At 54.9% G+C, this 20187-nt stretch overlaps 1 protein-coding gene across 3 annotated transcripts in view; it reads left to right on the top strand.

The window, feature by feature from the left end:
- TTC6 (tetratricopeptide repeat domain 6) overlaps positions 1-20187 on the top strand; it is a 1585904-nt gene that overhangs the window by 609003 nt on the left and 956714 nt on the right. For all 3 annotated transcript variants that reach the window (XM_078659352.1, XM_078659351.1, XM_078659353.1), the window contains exon 23: positions 15844-15993. In XM_078659352.1, the coding sequence (XP_078515478.1) occupies positions 15844-15993 (150 nt within the window). The remainder of the gene's footprint in view (positions 1-15843; positions 15994-20187) is intronic.

The raw sequence follows: 20187 nt of genomic DNA, 5'->3' as shown, positions 1-20187 counted from the left end.
GAGGGTACGGTAGCATGTAGGACAGGTATTGTACGTACAGAAGGTGCCTATGAAATTATGGAAGCCTAGGGAAGGGGGATGTTGGACTTTGGCCCTTAGGGCAGGTTCACCCCTAGACTTTTTGCTTGAAATGGTGACCTGGAGATGGTGATTTTGGGATTCTGCGCACTTTCACTGTGTCCCAGTGGAAAGTGCGTGCGCACTCTGAGTGCATGTGCTGAGCTAGGCCTGCCCGCCCATAGGAATGCATGGGGAATGTTTGTGTCCCTGGTAGTTCCTGATGCGTGGGGTGTACAGGCTTGAGTCTGGTATGTGTGAACTCGTGAGAGTGAATGCTGCGAGATGGTGTATGCAGCATGTATGTGTCTAGTAGCGAAGCGCCATTTCTAGACATGGCTGTACATGTGCTGTGAGGGTGCTGGCGTGTGATTGGCTGGAGCTGGCTGGCATGCCAGGCTCCAGGAAGTCTGGATGGGTCTGCCCGGTGGTGAGTGGGAGATCTGCATGAGTAATGTGTGGGAGGAGTGTACCTGTGTCCTGGATGGGCTGGGTTTTCCCCACACAATGCTGGCTCCGCCCCCCTGTGGTTTGTCTAATGACCCAAGCCCTGCCAGTGAATAGAGAGGGTGGTTGAGGTAAACAGAGTACTCAAGAACCAGCTGCGACTGGTTCCGCCCCCACTCTACACCCTTGAACAAAGGAATGCACTGTATAAAAATGGGGCTGTGTCCCCACTGAAGTTGTTCTTGTTCCAGGATCCTGAGGGGGCTGTTGTTGCTGCTGCTGGGCCAGAGGACCGCCACTTGGGGTGTCTCCCTGCCTGGAGACCCAGTGTGCTGGCTCTGGGCCCAGCCTTGCCCCCTGCCCCCCCTGAAGGGACTTTGCTGGACCTTTTTATTACTTCTAGCGCTGGGGAGCGCTTTCTGATTTCCCTAGCGCCTGGGAGCGCTTCGTTTTGCTTATAGCGCTGAGCGCGCTTTATTGCGACCCCCTAGCGCTTGGGAGCGCTGTTGTTTTCAGCCGGTGCCCACCCGGCGTGTGCCCGCTTGATTGGCCGATTTTTGAAGTCCCCTGGCGAGTGCCCACCTCGCTAGGGACCTGGCCGCCATAACGAGTGCCACCTAGCGCTGTGTTTGAAGAGCCGGTGCCCACCCGGCATTGCCCCTCGAAGATCACCGCCGCAGCCCAGGGGCATTTGAATCGTTGCCGGGCCGCTGCCTTGTGCGACCCGGAAGTGCCGCCTCCACGTCTCCAGGGCCGCGCTACTACTGGCTGCCCTCAGCAGCGCGACCCAGAAGTGCCCGCGACTCGCCTGGTTGTAGGCGGGACTTCAGGCCAAGGAAGGAAGAAGCCGGCGTCTTCCCTTGTTCCCCCCCCCCCGGGCTCCCAAAGCGAGGGAGAGCCCAGGAGAGAGGGAGAAGTGCTTCAGGGAGCGAGGCTCCGGTGTGAGGAAGAGAGCCCCGCCCGCTGCCACTACCAGCACCCGGCCCCCAGAAGCAGGACCGGGTGGAGAGGAGACCGCCACCGAGAGGAGCTGCCTCGTGAGTCCCGGTGAGTGGGGCTTCGCCTTGGGGGCATTGGTGTCTCTAGAGTCCCCCGAGTGGGACTCCAACAAAGAGGGGCAGTCTTTCTTTGAGCCACGAGGGCTCCAGAAGGGGGCATTTGTTCTTAGAGCCTGCAGGGCTCTTGGGGGGCATTCTGGATTGAGTCCACGAAGGGCTCCGGCGGCCATTTGCGAGAGAGGGGGGCGTCGGGGCATATTGTCGGTGCCCGCCCCCCCCCTGTGTGCTCGCCCCAACCAGTGGGGCATTTCTTTACGTAGAGCCTGCGAGGCTCTTGGCCAGCATTATTGCTTTGGGTCCCCAGAGCGAGGGACCCCCCAGCCCAGCGAGGCTGTACCTTTCTGTTGCTGGAGCCCTGAGAGGCTCAGCAGCCCCCCTTGCTGGTGAGAAAGCCTAAGAGAGGCTCACCAGTGCCACAGTGGTGGTTCTTTGAGCCCAGAGAGGCTCCAACTTTGCGCTAACTTTCCCTGCTCCAGTTGCCCAGCACTTTGGGGGCAACTGCCACGTTTAGGCCCTGACATTGGGACACCGGGACAGTCACAGGTGGTGACTGGTGAGTTTGGGGAAGTTGGTATTTGTTCTGCACCTCTGAATGTATTGATTATGCGTCATGTGCCTTACACCTCTGAATGTATTGTGATGCATCATGTGTTTTCCCCCTTACACCTCTGAATGAATGTTATGCATTGCATCATGTGTTTTCCTCTTACACCCCTTGTTGGAAATGGGATCCCCGGCTGGCCAGGGCTTTCGCCAAAGTCAGTCAGAGACCACCACACCCAAGTCAGGGCAAGGGAGTTACACGCCAAGATAACCCCTACTCACCCTCTAGGTAACGTGGCGCGAGCAGCAAGGCTAAACTTGGAGGCGATGTAGGCTAAGTATTTGCGCACGCACCCCAGCAACAACAACCAAAGGCCCACCACAAAGGAAACTCCACACAAGGTTATATAAAAAATAGCCTTTGTATTACACCAAAACACATTAGATAAAACACACACTTTACAATGTGCCAGAGGCACGGGCAGAATTTACAGGGGATATGTACAAGACAGGGCCACCTGGACCACTGTCAGGAATCAGAAGTAGCACTTTCAGAAATAGTACTTAGTACATAGAATATAGCACAAAATAGCACACAACCAGTAATTACTGGTAACCAGGATCTCACTAGCACCACCTGTACTAGGGAGAAAACAACCACCTATGTATTACAATACCTGTAGGGGTGTAAGAGGAAAACACATGATGCAATGCATAACATTCATTCAGAGGTGTAAGGGGGAAAACACATGATGCATCACAATACATTCAGAGGTGTAAGCAATAACAATTGCGCCAATCTCACAAGTCACCACCTGTGACTGTCCATGTGTCCCAATGTCAGGGCCTAAACGTGGCAGCTGCCCACGAAGTGCTGGGCAGCTGGAGATGAGGATGGGGCCAATGTGGGAGCCTCTCTAGGCTCTGCCCCACTGACTGTCTCCTGAGCCTCTCTGGGCTCGTGAAATAAATGGCCCCTGAGCCTCTCTGGCTCGCAAACCAATTGTGGCGCTTTTGAGCCTCCCTGGGCTCACAAAACGAATGGCACCCTCAGAGCCTCTCTGGGCTCAAAACACCAGGCTATGCCCCTGAGCCTCGCAGGCTCTAAACACAAGGGCGCGCTCTCGAGCCTCTCTGGGCTCATCAAGCAAAGGTTCAGCCGGTCGTTGGAGTCCTCAGTGGACTCGGGGATCACTTGAGGCCCCACAGGCCTCTCGGCACAAGTGACTCGCTCTGGAGGGGAGGGGCGGGCACTCACCGGTCTCGCGCCGTCTCCTCTGGCCGGCGGCTCTTCACAGGAGCTCCCGCTCCTCGGGGGCTCCCTTCTCACACTTCTCCCTCTCTCCAGGGCTCTCCCTCGTCCTCGGGAGCCCCGGCAGGCAGCAGCTTCCGCCTGCCTCTCTCCTGCCCCCGGCCTGCCTGACTTCCAGGTCGCGGCTGCGGGGCGGGACTTCCGGTCGCTTCCCCCGGGGCCGCGCTGTGATTGGCCGACGGGCCCTTGCACTTCCGGGTCGTCGCGGGCAGCGCGGCGGCCCGTTTCAGGCACTTCTAGGCGGGGGATGAATTTACCGAGGGGTGGCCTCCCTCGAGGTAAATTATAAATTCGAAACAGCGGCAATGTCCCGGGCAGGGTGGGCACCTGCCAGGGGACTCCAAAATCAGCAAAAGCGGCGTGGGCAGCCGCGGAGGGGCAGTGACAGCGCTCCCAGCGCTCAGCTGATAAATAAAGCGCTTCTAGCGCTAAAGTGGCAAATAAAGCGCTATTAAGCGCTGGGTCTCAATAAAGCGCTCTCCAGCGCCCAAAAAGGCAATCCAAAGCGCTCCCAGGCGCTAGGGGCCAACAAGCCCAGCAGAGGTCCTTGGGCAGGCAAGGGGGCAAAGCTGGGCCCAGAGCCAGCACACTGGGTCTCCAGGCAGGGAGACACCCCAAGTGGCGGTCCTCTGGCCCAGCAGCAGCAGCAACAGCCCCCTCAGGATCCTGGAAGAGAACAACTTCAGTGGGGACACAGCCCCATTTTTATACAGTGCATTCCTTTGTCTGAAGGTGCAGAGTGGGGGCGGAACCAGTCGCAGCTGGTTCTTGAGTACTCTGTTTACCTCAACCACCCTCTCTATTCACTGGCAGGGCTTGGGTCATTAGACACACCACAGGGGGGCGGAGCCAGCATTGTGTGGGGAAAACCCAGCCCATCCAGGACACAGGTACACTCCTCCCACACATCACTCATGCTAATCTCCCACTCACCACCGGGCAGACCCATCCAGACTTCCTGGAGCCTGGCATGCCAGCCAGCTCCAGCCAATCACACGCCAGCACCCTCACAGCACACGTACAGCCATGTCTAGAAATGGCGCTTCGCTACTAGACACATACATGCTGCATACACCGTTGCGCAGCATTCACTCACACGAGTTCACACATACCAGACTCAAGCCTGTACACCCCACGCATCAGGAACTACCAGGGACACATACATTCCCCATGCATTCCTATGGGCGGGCAGGCCTAGCTCAGCACATGCACTCAGAGTGCGCACGCACTTTCCACTGGGACACAGTGAAAGTGCGCAGAATCCAAAAATCACCATCTCCAGGTCACCATTTCAAGCAAAAAGTCTAGGGGTGAACCTGCCCTAAGGGCCAAAGTCCAACATAACCCCCTTCCAGCCAAAACGCAGGGGAGACCAATCACCACCGTGATGGACTTCCCTGCTTGGGGCGATAGAACACGGACGCGGGCCCGCAACTGCAGGGACACCCTCCTGTTCTATGCCACGGTGAACCCATGGGATTCCTTCTCAACACACTGTCTGGACCAACTGGGCTACCCCACTGGTACTCCCAAGTTGTCCGCGGCCAGGACCAGGCCCTGGGCCACCCAGGTGCCACGGGTCCATGCCAATTCGCAGAGCGGGGGGTAGTAACCCCTGGCACATAGGAGCCATTTTCCACTCTTCCTGTCTGCAAGACAGGACTAGACTGCCACTGGTACTCCAGCCGAGGGCCTACAACCTCAGGCGGACCAGGAGTCTCGGGGAAGGCTCTCCTCCCCCTACCTCTTCTCCTAGGGTTCCTCCTCCCTCTGCGAGGGGTACCCCTAGAACGCCATTCCAACCCAGGACTTATCCACTCAGGTTGCACCGGGGTCAGAGGTGGGCTCTCCCACCCTCTGCACCCCCTTCCAGAGGTCTGCCCTCTCCCACCTGGAGAAGTTCCTCTGGAAGAAGAACCGGTCAGGACACTGGTTACAGTCGTCCTACCCTTCAGGTCAGGCTGATCCTGAACCTGGCCTCCCAACCTCTGGTCTAGAACCTTCGGTGGAACAATTGCCTGGCACTCCAGGACTTCTGGGGATTCACTCGCAATCCCCCTGAGGCTAACAAATGTCACATCTGTTGCGTGACTGTCTGTCTGGCGCAGATCTCCCGCCCTCTGTCCACCTGACAGTGCGTGACGATCCCCCAGACCAGAAGTGGTGTCACCATGGTCACTACACGGGAACCTAGCCCAACTGGGTAGTCCCTGACCCACTGGTCCTTCCACTGGGGAACTCCCCCAATCACTCCTCACTCTGGACTCCTGTACCCTCCCTACCGGAGCGGTACTGCCAGACTCTAGAACCACAGGAGCTCTGGTTACAGACACTCCAGGTCCTCTACTCACTAGGAGATCCTCCTCAAGTGGACTAACAGGACAGCCTAGGTCCCCAACCTGGTGTTCCCTCAAGAAACCATCCAAGTCCTGAGGCAGGGCTTCGGGCGTCTGGGGAACCTTGGTCTCCCCCTCACTCCTGCTCCACTGAGCCAGGCAGTGAGCCCCTACACCCTCCTCGCTATCCTGGGACCTAGCTGGGCTACACTGAGCCTCCTCCACCACGCTGGGCTGGAAGATCCCTGAACCACTACTTTTGGAGTCACTCACCAATGACTCTAGAGAACCTCTGGCCCTTTCCCAGCGGTCGGCTTCCCTTGCCAGTAACTCTGTATCAGTAAATCCAACTTGCAACAGGTGTTGGCGCAACTCTGGCGAACAACCACTGAGCACCTGCTCTTTGACAATAAGATCAAACAAGACTTCAAAATCAGAGTCAGTGTGAACCTCTACCCAAGCCCACAGTGCTCCACAACATTCATCCTCAAACTTCTCCCACGACTGGTGAGGCAGCTTCCTACTGCCCCTGAATTTCAACCTATACTCCTCCTCTTGGGAAACAGGTACCAGACTGGGGGAACTGGGACTGGGATTTCCTACACTGGAATCTAAATAGCTGCCACCACTGGACCCAACCCTCCCTGGGGGATCCAGAAACTCAACACTGCGCGCAGGGGATAGTCTACCCTCCAGAGCTACTTCGCCTCTGGTGGAGGCCCTCTCAGCCTCCTCTATCCTTTCCTGCGCTAAGACCCTCTCGGTCTCTAGCTGTTGCTTTCTAATGCCCAGCTGTGCCATAGCCTGGGCATGCTCCAACCTGAGCCTCTCTAAAGCCAGCTGGTGCTCCCTTTCTCTCCTCCTATCTTCCAGCTCCTCTGGGGACAGGGAAAGGGATGAGGCGCTGCCTCCTATGCTGGACCCAGCAAGGGACTCCCTATCTATGGGGTCCTCACTATCTGCTGGCGTCCCTGTGCTATCATTTTCTTCCTCCTCTTCTGAATCTTCAGGGCTCCCCACAGACCCACCACCCTCCTGGTGTGAAGCCCGGGCCCTTTCCTCACTGCGCTCAAGGTCCCACTGACACTTTTGCCATAGGATCAGGCTGCTCCTAAGTTCGGACTGAGTGTCTAACTCATCCACCCCTATGTCTCTCTCTTCACAGAACCTTACCAACTCTCCCATACTGTATCTAAACAGATCACAGACATCAAAAGCAGGCACCATTCTGGCGGACGTTCTAGTGAAGAGATCACACAGGGAACCTAGGGGTCTGAGCTAACACAGGAGTACACAATTCACAAGGTATTCAGCAAGCTCTCTACCCCAGAGAACTCACACTCACTTGCCTAGTGCCACACACCATTCATCCACACACAACCCCCCCCTCGGACTAGTAAGGCAGTTTCTACCACCCCTGACTTCTCAACCTGACCACAAGTGACACAGGTACCAGACTCTGGGCGCGGGGCAGGGGAACAAATGCACTGGACACAATTGCACAATGATACCTTCAGGAGAAGAAAATATGAAACTTCCAAAAAAACAATCCCCTTAAAATGTGGTCATCTAAAATGCAGAGTTTTGTGGTGCAGCCAGCCGCTACTAAGGTACAAGGCAAACACAAATCCTTATCCCACCGCTTGCCGCCAATGTTGGAAATGGGATCCCCGGCTGGCCAGGGCTTTCGCCAAAGTCAGTCAGAGACCACCACACCCAAGTCAGGGCAAGGGAGTTACACGCCAAGATAACCCCTACTCACCCTCTAGGTAACGTGGCGCGAGCAGCAAGGCTAAACTTGGAGGCGATGTAGGCTAAGTATTTGCGCACGCACCCCAGCAACAACAACCAAAGGCCCACCACAAAGGAAACTCCACACAAGGTTATATAAAAAATAGCCTTTGTATTACACCAAAACACATTAGATAAAACACACACTTTACAATGTGCCAGAGGCACGGGCAGAATTTACAGGGGATATGTACAAGACAGGGCCACCTGGACCACTGTCAGGAATCAGAAGTAGCACTTTCAGAAATAGTACTTAGTACATAGAATATAGCACAAAATAGCACACAACCAGTAATTACTGGTAACCAGGATCTCACTAGCACCACCTGTACTAGGGAGAAAACAACCACCTATGTATTACAATACCTGTAGGGGTGTAAGAGGAAAACACATGATGCAATGCATAACATTCATTCAGAGGTGTAAGGGGGAAAACACATGATGCATCACAATACATTCAGAGGTGTAAGCAATAACAATTGCGCCAATCTCACAAGTCACCACCTGTGACTGTCCATGTGTCCCAATGTCAGGGCCTAAACGTGGCAGCTGCCCACGAAGTGCTGGGCAGCTGGAGATGAGGATGGGGCCAACGTGGGAGCCTCTCTAGGCTCTGCCCCACTGACTGTCTCCTGAGCCTCTCTGGGCTCGTGAAATAAATGGCCCCTGAGCCTCTCTGGCTCGCAAACCAATTGTGGCGCTTTTGAGCCTCCCTGGGCTCACAAAACGAATGGCACCCTCAGAGCCTCTCTGGGCTCAAAACACCAGGCTATGCCCCTGAGCCTCGCAGGCTCTAAACACAAGGGCGCGCTCTCGAGCCTCTCTGGGCTCATCAAGCAAAGGTTCAGCCGGTCGTTGGAGTCCTCAGTGGACTCGGGGATCACTTGAGGCCCCACAGGCCTCTCGGCACAAGTGACTCGCTCTGGAGGGGAGGGGCGGGCACTCACCGGTCTCGCGCCGTCTCCTCTGGCCGGCGGCTCTTCACAGGAGCTCCCGCTCCTCGGGGGCTCCCTTCTCACACTTCTCCCTCTCTCCAGGGCTCTCCCTCGTCCTCGGGAGCCCCGGCAGGCAGCAGCTTCCGCCTGCCTCTCTCCTGCCCCCGGCCTGCCTGACTTCCAGGTCGCGGCTGCGGGGCGGGACTTCCGGTCGCTTCCCCCGGGGCCGCGCTGTGATTGGCCGACGGGCCCTTGCACTTCCGGGTCGTCGCGGGCAGCGCGGCGGCCCGTTTCAGGCACTTCTAGGCGGGGGATGAATTTACCGAGGGGTGGCCTCCCTCGAGGTAAATTATAAATTCGAAACAGCGGCAATGTCCCGGGCAGGGTGGGCACCTGCCAGGGGACTCCAAAATCAGCAAAAGCGGCGTGGGCAGCCGCGGAGGGGCAGTGACAGCGCTCCCAGCGCTCAGCTGATAAATAAAGCGCTTCTAGCGCTAAAGTGGCAAATAAAGCGCTATTAAGCGCTGGGTCTCAATAAAGCGCTCTCCAGCGCCCAAAAAGGCAATCCAAAGCGCTCCCAGGCGCTAGGGGCCAACAAGCCCAGCAGAGGTCCTTGGGCAGGCAAGGGGGCAAAGCTGGGCCCAGAGCCAGCACACTGGGTCTCCAGGCAGGGAGACACCCCAAGTGGCGGTCCTCTGGCCCAGCAGCAGCAGCAACAGCCCCCTCAGGATCCTGGAAGAGAACAACTTCAGTGGGGACACAGCCCCATTTTTATACAGTGCATTCCTTTGTCTGAAGGTGCAGAGTGGGGGCGGAACCAGTCGCAGCTGGTTCTTGAGTACTCTGTTTACCTCAACCACCCTCTCTATTCACTGGCAGGGCTTGGGTCATTAGACACACCACAGGGGGGCGGAGCCAGCATTGTGTGGGGAAAACCCAGCCCATCCAGGACACAGGTACACTCCTCCCACACATCACTCATGCTAATCTCCCACTCACCACCGGGCAGACCCATCCAGACTTCCTGGAGCCTGGCATGCCAGCCAGCTCCAGCCAATCACACGCCAGCACCCTCACAGCACACGTACAGCCATGTCTAGAAATGGCGCTTCGCTACTAGACACATACATGCTGCATACACCGTTGCGCAGCATTCACTCACACGAGTTCACACATACCAGACTCAAGCCTGTACACCCCACGCATCAGGAACTACCAGGGACACATACATTCCCCATGCATTCCTATGGGCGGGCAGGCCTAGCTCAGCACATGCACTCAGAGTGCGCACGCACTTTCCACTGGGACACAGTGAAAGTGCGCAGAATCCAAAAATCACCATCTCCAGGTCACCATTTCAAGCAAAAAGTCTAGGGGTGAACCTGCCCTAAGGGCCAAAGTCCAACACCCCTACAGGTATTGTAATACATAGGTGGTTGTTTTCTCCCTAGTACAGGTGGTGCTAGTGAGATCCTGGTTACCAGTAATTACTGGTTGTGCGCTCTATTGTTATATTGTGTGCTATTTTGTGCTAAAGTAATTTTACTTTCTGAAAGTGCTACTTCTGATTCCTGACAGTGGTCCAGATGGCCCTGTCTTGTAAATATCCCCCTGTAAATTCTGCCCGTGCCCCTGGCACATTGTAAAGTGTGTGTTTTATCTAATGTGTTTTGGTGTAATACAAAGGCTATTTTTATATAACCTTGTGTGGAGTTTCCTTTGTGGTGGGCCTTTGGTTGTTGTTGCTGGGGTGCGTGCGCAAATACTTAGCCTACATCGCCTCCAAGTTTAGCCTTGCTGCTCGCGCCACGTTACCTAGAGGGTGAGTAGGGGTTATCTTGGCGTGTAACTCCCTTGCCCTGACTTGGGTGTGGTGGTCTCTGACTGACTTTGGCGAAAGCCCTGGCCAGCCGGGGATCCCATTTCCAACATTGGCGGCAAGCGGTGGGATAAGGATTTGTGTTTGCCTTGTACCTTAGTAGCGGCTGGCTGCACCACAAAACTCTGCATTTTAGATGACCACATTTTAGGGGATTGTTTTTGAAATTCCATTGTTTCTTCTCCTGAAGAGTGTCATTTGATTGTGTTCAGTACATTTGTCCCCCGCCCTGCTTCCAGAGTTTGGTACCTGTGTCGCTTTTGGTCAGGTTGAGAAGTCAGGGGTGGTAGAAACTGCCTTACCGATCCGAGGGGAGGGTGTGTGTGGATGAATGGTGTGTTTTCCTGGACGCATGAGTATGAGTTCTCTTTGATAAGGAGATTGTTGAAGTTTTGGAATTGTGTCCTCTTACTTCAGATTGTTCAGTCCCCTGTGTTGCACGTGTCTGTGATCATCTTGCCAAGATGGAGTCTGCTTTTAATGTCTGGGGTCTGTTTTTGCATGAACTGAGAGAGTTTTGCGAAGAGAGAGACATTGCAGTGAATGAGTCAGACACCCAGTCCCAACTTAGGGGTAACCTGATCCAATGGCAGAAGGATGACTGGGAGCGTGAGCACAGTGAGGAGAGGGCCCTGGTCTCACACCATGAGGGTGGTGGGTCAGAGGGGAGCCCTGAAGAGTCTGAGGAGGAAGAAGATGATAGCACAGGGACGCCAGCAGATAGTGAGGACCCCATAGATAGGGAGTCCCTTGCTGGGTCCAGTTTAGGAGGCAGCGCCTCATCCCTTTCCCTGTCCCCAGAGGAGCTGGAAGATAGGAGGAGAGAAAGGGAGCACCAGCTGGCTTTAGAAAAGCTCAGGTTGGAGCATGCCCAGGCTATGGCACAGCTGGGCATTAGAAGGCAACAGCTGGAGGTTAAGAAGCAACAGCTGGAGACCGAGAGGGTCTTAGCGCAGGACAGGATAGAGGAGGCTGAGAGGGCCGCCACCAGAGGCAAAGTAGCTCTGGAGGGTAGACTATCCCCTGCGCGCAGTGTTGAGTGTCTGGATCCCCCAGGGAGGGTTGGGTCCAGTGGTGGCAGCTATTTAAATCACAGTGTAGAAATTCCCAGTTCCCAGAGTATGGTTCCTGTTTCCCCAGAGGAGGAGAATAGGTTGAGGTTTAGGAACCTTAGGAAACCGTCTCACCAGTCTTGGGTAGACTTTGAGGATGACTGTTGTGGAACACTGTGGGCTTGGGTAGAGGTTCACACTGACTCTGATTTTGAAGTCTTGTTTGATCTTATAGTCAAAGAGCAGGTGCTCAGTGGTTGTTCGCCAGAGTTGCGCCAACACCTGTTGCAAGTTGGATTTACTGATACAGAGTTACTGGCAAGGGAAGCCGACCGCTGGGAAAGGGCCAGAGGTTCTCTAGGGTCATTGGTGAGTGACTCCAAAAGTAGTGGTTCAGGGATCTTCCAGCCCAGCGTGGTGGAAGAGGCTCAGTGTAGCCCAGCTAGGTCCCAGGATAGCGAGGAGGGTGTAGGGGCTCACTGCCTGGCTCAGTGGAGCAGGAGTGAGGGGGAGACCGAGGTTCCCCAGACGCCCAAAGCCCTGCCTCAGGACTTGGATGGTTTCTTGAGGGAACACCAGGTTGGGGACCTAGGCTGTCCTGTTAGTCCACTTGAGGAAGATCTCCTAGTGAGTAGAGGACCTGGAGCGTCTGTAACCAGAGCTCCTATGGTTCTAGAGTCTGGCAGTACCGCTCCGGTAGGGAGGGTACAGGAGTCCAGAGTGAGGAGTGATTGGGGGAGTTCCCCAGTGGAAGGACCAGTGGGTCAGGGACTACCCAGTTGGGCTAGGTTCCCGTGTAGTGACCATGGTAACACCACTTCTGGTCTGGGGGATCGTCACGCACTGTCAGGTGGACAGAGGGTGGGAGATCTGCGCCAGACAGACAGTCACGCAACAGATGTGACATTTGTTAGCCTCAGGGGGATTGCGTGTGAATCCCCAGAAGTCCTGGAGTGCCAGGCAATTGTTCCACCGAAGGTTCTAGACCAGAGGTTGGGAGGCCAGGTTCAGGATCAGCCTGACCTGAAGGGTAGGACGACTGTAACCAGTGTCCTGACCGGTTCTTCGTCCAGAGGAACTTCTCCAGGTGGGAGAGGGCAGACCTCTGGAAGGGGGTGCAGAGGGTGGGAGAGCCCACCTCTGACCCCGGTGCAACCTGAGTGGATAAGTCCTGGGTTGAAATGGCGTTCTAGGGGTACCCCTCGCAGAGGGAGGAGGAACCCTAGGAGAAGAGGTAGGGGGAGGAGAGCCTTCCCTGAGACTCCTGGTCCGCCTGAGGTTGTAGGCCTTAGGCTGGAGAACCAGTGGCAGTCTAGTCCTGTCTCGCAGACAGGAAGAGTGGAAAATGGCTCCTATGTGCCAGGGGTTACTACCCCCCGCTCTGCGAATTGGCATGGACCAGTGGCACCTGGGTGGCCCAGGGCCTGGTCCTGGCCGCGGACAACTTGGGAGTACCAGTGGGGTAGCCCAGTTGGTCCAGACAGTGTGTTTAGAAGGAATCCCATGGGTTCACCGTGGCGTAGAACAGGAGGGTGTCCCTGCAGTTGTGGGCCCGCGTCCGTGTTCTATCGCCCCAAGCAGGGAAGTCCATCACGGTGGTGATTGGTCTCCCCTGCGTTTTGGCTGGAAGGGGGTTATGTTGGACTTTGGCCCTTAGGGCAGGTTCACCCCTAGACTTTTTGCTTGAAATGGTGACCTGGAGATGGTGATTTTGGGATTCTGCGCACTTTCACTGTGTCCCAGTGGAAAGTGCGTGCGCACTCTGAGTGCATGTGCTGAGCTAGGCCTGCCCGCCCATAGGAATGCATGGGGAATGTTTGTGTCCCTGGTAGTTCCTGATGCGTGGGGTGTACAGGCTTGAGTCTGGTATGTGTGAACTCGTGAGAGTGAATGCTGCGAGATGGTGTATGCAGCATGTATGTGTCTAGTAGCGAAGCGCCATTTCTAGACATGGCTGTACATGTGCTGTGAGGGTGCTGGCGTGTGATTGGCTGGAGCTGGCTGGCATGCCAGGCTCCAGGAAGTCTGGATGGGTCTGCCCGGTGGTGAGTGGGAGATCTGCATGAGTAATGTGTGGGAGGAGTGTACCTGTGTCCTGGATGGGCTGGGTTTTCCCCACACAATGCTGGCTCCGCCCCCCTGTGGTTTGTCTAATGACCCAAGCCCTGCCAGTGAATAGAGAGGGTGGTTGAGGTAAACAGAGTACTCAAGAACCAGCTGCGACTGGTTCCGCCCCCACTCTACACCCTTGAACAAAGGAATGCACTGTATAAAAATGGGGCTGTGTCCCCACTGAAGTTGTTCTTGTTCCAGGATCCTGAGGGGGCTGTTGTTGCTGCTGCTGGGCCAGAGGACCGCCACTTGGGGTGTCTCCCTGCCTGGAGACCCAGTGTGCTGGCTCTGGGCCCAGCCTTGCCCCCTGCCCCCCCTGAAGGGACTTTGCTGGACCTTTTTATTACTTCTAGCGCTGGGGAGCGCTTTCTGATTTCCCTAGCGCCTGGGAGCGCTTCGTTTTGCTTATAGCGCTGAGCGCGCTTTATTGCGACCCCCTAGCGCTTGGGAGCGCTGTTGTTTTCAGCCGGTGCCCACCCGGCGTGTGCCCGCTTGATTGGCCGATTTTTGAAGTCCCCTGGCGAGTGCCCACCTCGCCAGGGACCTGGCCGCCATAACGAGTGCCACCTAGCGCTGTGTTTGAAGAGCCGGTGCCCACCCGGCATTGCCCCTCGAAGATCACCGCCGCAGCCCAGGGGCATTTGAATCGTTGCCGGGCCGCTGCCTTGTGCGACCCGGAAGTGCCGCCTCCACGTCTCCAGGGCCGCGCTACTACTGGCTGCCCTCAGCAGCGCGACCCAGAAGTGCCCGCGACTCGCCTGGTTGTAGGCGGGACTTCAGGCCAAGGAAGGAAGAAGCCGGCGTCTTCCCTTGTTCCCCCCCCCCCGGGCTCCCAAAGCGAGGGAGAGCCCAGGAGAGAGGGAGAAGTGCTTCAGGGAGCGAGGCTCCGGTGTGAGGAAGAGAGCCCCGCCCGCTGCCACTACCAGCACCCGGCCCCCAGAAGCAGGACCGGGTGGAGAGGAGACCGCCACCGAGAGGAGCTGCCTCGTGAGTCCCGGTGAGTGGGGCTTCGCCTTGGGGGCATTGGTGTCTCTAGAGTCCCCCGAGTGGGACTCCAACAAAGAGGGGCAGTCTTTCTTTGAGCCACGAGGGCTCCAGAAGGGGGCATTTGTTCTTAGAGCCTGCAGGGCTCTTGGGGGGCATTCTGGATTGAGTCCACGAAGGGCTCCGGCGGCCATTTGCGAGAGAGGGGGGCGTCGGGGCATATTGTCGGTGCCCGCCCCCCCCCTGTGTGCTCGCCCCAACCAGTGGGGCATTTCTTTACGTAGAGCCTGCGAGGCTCTTGGCCAGCATTATTGCTTTGGGTCCCCAGAGCGAGGGACCCCCCAGCCCAGCGAGGCTGTACCTTTCTGTTGCTGGAGCCCTGAGAGGCTCAGCAGCCCCCCTTGCTGGTGAGAAAGCCTAAGAGAGGCTCACCAGTGCCACAGTGGTGGTTCTTTGAGCCCAGAGAGGCTCCAACTTTGCGCTAACTTTCCCTGCTCCAGTTGCCCAGCACTTTGGGGGCAACTGCCACGTTTAGGCCCTGACATTGGGACACCGGGACAGTCACAGGTGGTGACTGGTGAGTTTGGGGAAGTTGGTATTTGTTCTGCACCTCTGAATGTATTGATTATGCGTCATGTGCCTTACACCTCTGAATGTATTGTGATGCATCATGTGTTTTCCCCCTTACACCTCTGAATGAATGTTATGCATTGCATCATGTGTTTTCCTCTTACACCCCTACAGGTATTGTAATACATAGGTGGTTGTTTTCTCCCTAGTACAGGTGGTGCTAGTGAGATCCTGGTTACCAGTAATTACTGGTTGTGCGCTCTATTGTTATATTGTGTGCTATTTTGTGCTAAAGTAATTTTACTTTCTGAAAGTGCTACTTCTGATTCCTGACAGTGGTCCAGATGGCCCTGTCTTGTAAATATCCCCCTGTAAATTCTGCCCGTGCCCCTGGCACATTGTAAAGTGTGTGTTTTATCTAATGTGTTTTGGTGTAATACAAAGGCTATTTTTATATAACCTTGTGTGGAGTTTCCTTTGTGGTGGGCCTTTGGTTGTTGTTGCTGGGGTGCGTGCGCAAATACTTAGCCTACATCGCCTCCAAGTTTAGCCTTGCTGCTCGCGCCACGTTACCTAGAGGGTGAGTAGGGGTTATCTTGGCGTGTAACTCCCTTGCCCTGACTTGGGTGTGGTGGTCTCTGACTGACTTTGGCGAAAGCCCTGGCCAGCCGGGGATCCCATTTCCAACAGGGGAGTATATTGTATTTTCTGTCCTTTTTGCTCCTGTTGTTCACCATTTTTTTTCTTAAAACTGTGGCTTCCCTCAGGCCCTCGACGCCTTCAACACTGCAATCAAGGCGGATCCAGGCTATACTGCTGCTTTTTACCATCGAGGCGTGTGCAGGATGCGCTTGAACCAATCCAAGGCCATCCAGGATTTCAACCGTGCCCTGGCAGTGAATCCCAAGCAATTCCAGGTACTGGTGTTGACTGCTCGCAGGGGGAGGTGGGAGGTGTGTACTGTGCTGGACAATTTTTGACTCAATTGTGACTTCTATGTCTATTGAGTTTTGAACCTGATACCGACTTCTAGCTGCAGATTTCTTACCTTTGAATTTTCCAGGCGTCAGGCTGGATTCGGAAACTCTTGTGTGAGCAGTACCCCTGTGCACCATCGACTGGCACCATTCGGCTTTGTGTGACGTCGTCATTGTCATTAGCGTGGAGCACGGACATCAGTTCTTTTCTTTCCGCACCAGTTAAGCGCTGATCTGGAGAAGAGCTGCCCCTCTTTCTCTTTTTGATAGGCTTTTTTTTTTTACATTTTGTCGCCAAATATTTTTTCTTGTGTGTCGAGGATGTCATCTAGACGTACAGGGTTCAAGCCATGTGGTGCCTGTCATTGCGCCATGTTGATAACCGACCCTCCCATCTCATCTGCTTGTGGTGCCTCGAGCACAAAGTCATGGTCAGATTGCTGGGCCATGGCGCCAAAGGCCTTGCGGGAGCAAACTTTGAGGTTTCTTTCGGCCCTGCAGTCGACTCTGTCGAGCGCAACTTCTCCGAGAATACGGTTCAGTTTCGATGGACCACTTCAGGAGCCCCAAGTCCTCTTCTTCACACTCGGGGAAGAGACATAAAAAGAAGTCGTTGTCCAAGCAGAGTTCTACTTCACCTTGCCTGTCATCCGTCGAGGAGACAGGTAAGGAGCATCAACACTCTATGCATGTTTCTGTTGAGCTGGAGCCAGGTTTTACTCCTCACCTCCCTCCATTTCTTGGTTCCAACCCCAGCACTGTTGTGATTTCCTGGGTCAGTTTCTGGATCTGGATCCAGATCTATGCCGGTCGTGCCACCATGACCTTCCCTGACGTCAGTCCTGAAGTCGATGCCTCCAGCGCCCACCAGCAGTGCCTACCCCATTCTCATACCCGAAGACTCAACTCAGGCGCTGACGGAGCCCAGAGGATTTACGTCGTTACCGTTTCAGGCATGGGTGAGGATTGGGAGGGGTCCATGGAACCTTCAGAACAACAGCTAGATGTCCAGTAGAACAATGGACCTAGTGTGGCTACTGAGTAAGGGGCATCTTATGCCATGGTGGTGAGGAGGGGGCTGCAGAGGGCCTTGGCTTGGCCCTGCCCTCAGTTCAGGGCAGAATTACTCTGTTGACTGAGGGGCTTCAGCCTGGGGATTCCTCGTCCAAACTCCTTTTGTCCTTTAATGAAGCATCGACAGATGTCCTTCTAGGCACGTGGCCCAAGCCTAGCGGAGGCACGTGGCCCAAGCCTAGGGGAGAGGCTCCTGTGACCAGGATAATCGTATGCCGCCATCGCCCTCCACCAGGCGATTCAAGGTTCCTCAGCTGAGAGCTTGGTAGTTCTGGGTTCAATGTCCCATAGCACATTCACTTCTGCTCCTCTGGATAGGGTATCCAAGAGGCTGGATGCACTTGGAAAAGAAGATGTTTTCTTCTATGAGCCAGGCATCGTGGTCAGTGAATATTGCCTGCTTATTGGGCCGTTTCTCGAACACCCTTTGGGAAACGGTTGCACAAGTGCTGCCACAGGTCCTGGTGGAGAGCCGGGGGGTGCTCTCCAAGGCAGTGATGGATGGGAGAGATGCGGTAAAATTAACCATCATGTGTGGCTTATACACAACTGACTCGCTCGGCAGAGCTGTTTTGTTGACGGTGGCCTTATGGCACCATTTCTGGCTTAGAACATCAGGCTTCTCGGGCGATGTCCACGCTAACCTAATTGGACATGCCTTTGACAGGACTCATCTTTTTGGTGAGAAAGCGGACTTGGCCTTGGATCGCTTCAAGGAATCTTGTGCTACAGCGAGATCCTTGAGCCTCTCTGGTACACCTCGTGGCCAGTCTAGCTCTTGCCCCTTTCATAGTATTAGAAGGGGTTTTCAACCGTGTCAGCCATATCCCAGCCACCTTCCTGTGCAGACTCCCCAAGTTGTGTGAGAACATGACGTGGTTTAGTCCAACCTCGGAACGGTAGACAGAAGTCATCTGCCATCCATGTTACTCCACTCGAAGTGAGAATTCAACACCCTCTCCTCTGCTCGAGGCTAATAACATCGGACAAATGTGTCTTGCAGAACATTCAGGGTGACTATTCCCTTCCCTTTCCTTCTTTTCCTTCTCCCTTACCGCCAACTCAAGAACGGCTGGCGGAGGATCATCTGGTATTACTCTGAGAAGAAGTTACAGCTCTGCTGGCCAAGGGGGCTACAGAAAAGGTTCCGATTTCAGAAGTAGGCAGTGGTTGCTACTCTGATATTGAAAAAGAACAAAGGTTTGAGGCCCATTTTGGACCTTCAGACCGTCAATCTCTTTTTCAAAAATGAGAAATTTAAGATGCTCACTTTGGCTCAGGTTCTGTCCGCCCTAGACCAAGGAGACTGGCTGGTAGCGCTGGACATGCAGGATGCACATCTTCACATCGCCGTCGTGCCTGCCCGCAGCGTTACCTGCGGTTCAGGGTAGGCCATGAACACTTTCAGTTCACTGTGCTCCTCTTTGGCCTTACTAGCGCCCCTCGGGTTTTCACCAAGGTGATGGCGGTGGTCCCAGCTCATCTGCGCAGTTTCAGTCTTCCCCTATCTCAACAACAGGCTGATGCAGGCGCCTTTGCCTCAGGCTGTCATCTCTCACCTCCAGACTATGGTGGACCTCCTACATTTACTGGAGTTCTCTATAAACATGTCGAAGTCACCCTTGACTCCTTCTCAGACGTTCCCTTTCATCGGAGCTGTTCTGAACACAGTGTAGTTTTGGGCTAATCCTGCTGAGCCGCAATTCCCTGATATCCAGGTTATGATAGTGATGTTTCGGCCTCTATCCTGGATTTCTGTGAGACTGACTCTGAGGCTGCTGGGCCTCATGCCCTCCTGCATCCTGTTGGTAAATCATGCCAGATGGCATATGTGGGCTCTACAGTGGGACCTAAAGTTCCAGTGGGCACATCATTGGAGAAATCTCAAAAGCATCGTCCAGATCTAGTAGCAAACCTCAATGGATTTGCAGTGGTGGTTGACGAACCGCGATTGGGTCAGAGGTCGACCCCTCTCCCTTCCCCAACCAGATCTCACGGTAGTGACAGATGCATCACTCCTGAGATTGGGTGGCCATCTAGGAGAGGTGGAGATCAGGGGACACTGATCTCTGGCAGGGTTGAGGCTCCACATCAATTTGTTGTAACTTTGGGCGATTCGACTGGCATTGAAAGCATTTCTTCGCTCTGTAAAGCGGAAGGCAGTCAAGTTTTCATGGGCAACACCACCGCCATGGGGTACTGCAACAAGCAGGGTGGGGTGGGGTTTTGGACTCTTTGTCTAGAGGCCTTGCGGCTCTGGACATGGCAGAAACATCAGGCATAACCTAAGACGAACTCAGCTGTCAATGCCTAGCAGATCCGGTCCAAGGAAGACATGGCTTGGCAGTTCGGGCTGGACTGTTTTCATAAGGCACAGGGTCAGACTGATTTGCATATAGCCATGTCTGAACTGGGGTGGCTGAGTGAACTAAAGAATGGTGATGGATTAAACCCAGATCAGTTGACTGGGGGTGAGTGTTTGATTTGCTCAAACGCTCCGTCCATCATCCCCTTTTGTATTGCTTTGTTCGCCCTAAGTGTGGCAGGGTATGCTCAGACGTGAGTCCCTTGTTCACTTGGCCACTGGATTCAAGATAGCCTGGCTGATGAGGATTATGAATCCGAAACCGGTCCCAGGATGCTTGTTTCCGGTCCAAGGAAGACATGGCTTGGCAGTTCGGGCTGGACTGTTCCCATAAGGCACAGGGTCAGACTGATTTGCATATAGCCATGTCTGAACTGGGGTGGCTGAGTGAACTAAAGAATGGTGATGGATTAAACCCAGATCAGTTGACTGGGGGTGAGTGTTTGATTTGCTCAAACGCTCCGTCCATCATCCCCTTTTGTATCGCTTAGATCATGAACGGTGTCTCCAGTCGAAGGCGGCGTAAGGACTCTTTCAGCTGTGGGGAGAACTTGGTTAGATCTGTTCGCCTCTGAAAAGAACGCACAATGTCAGCAGTTTTGCACGCTGGAGTTTCCAAGGCACCTATTACTTGGTGATGCTTTTCGTCTCAAGTAGAGGTCAGGCCTTCTGAACGCCTTTCTGCCCATACGACT

This window comes from Lissotriton helveticus, chromosome 9 (genome assembly GCF_964261635.1).
Source record: "Lissotriton helveticus chromosome 9, aLisHel1.1, whole genome shotgun sequence".
Taxonomy (NCBI): domain Eukaryota; kingdom Metazoa; phylum Chordata; class Amphibia; order Caudata; family Salamandridae; genus Lissotriton; species Lissotriton helveticus.
This window is presented reverse-complemented; position numbering and strand designations above follow the sequence as displayed.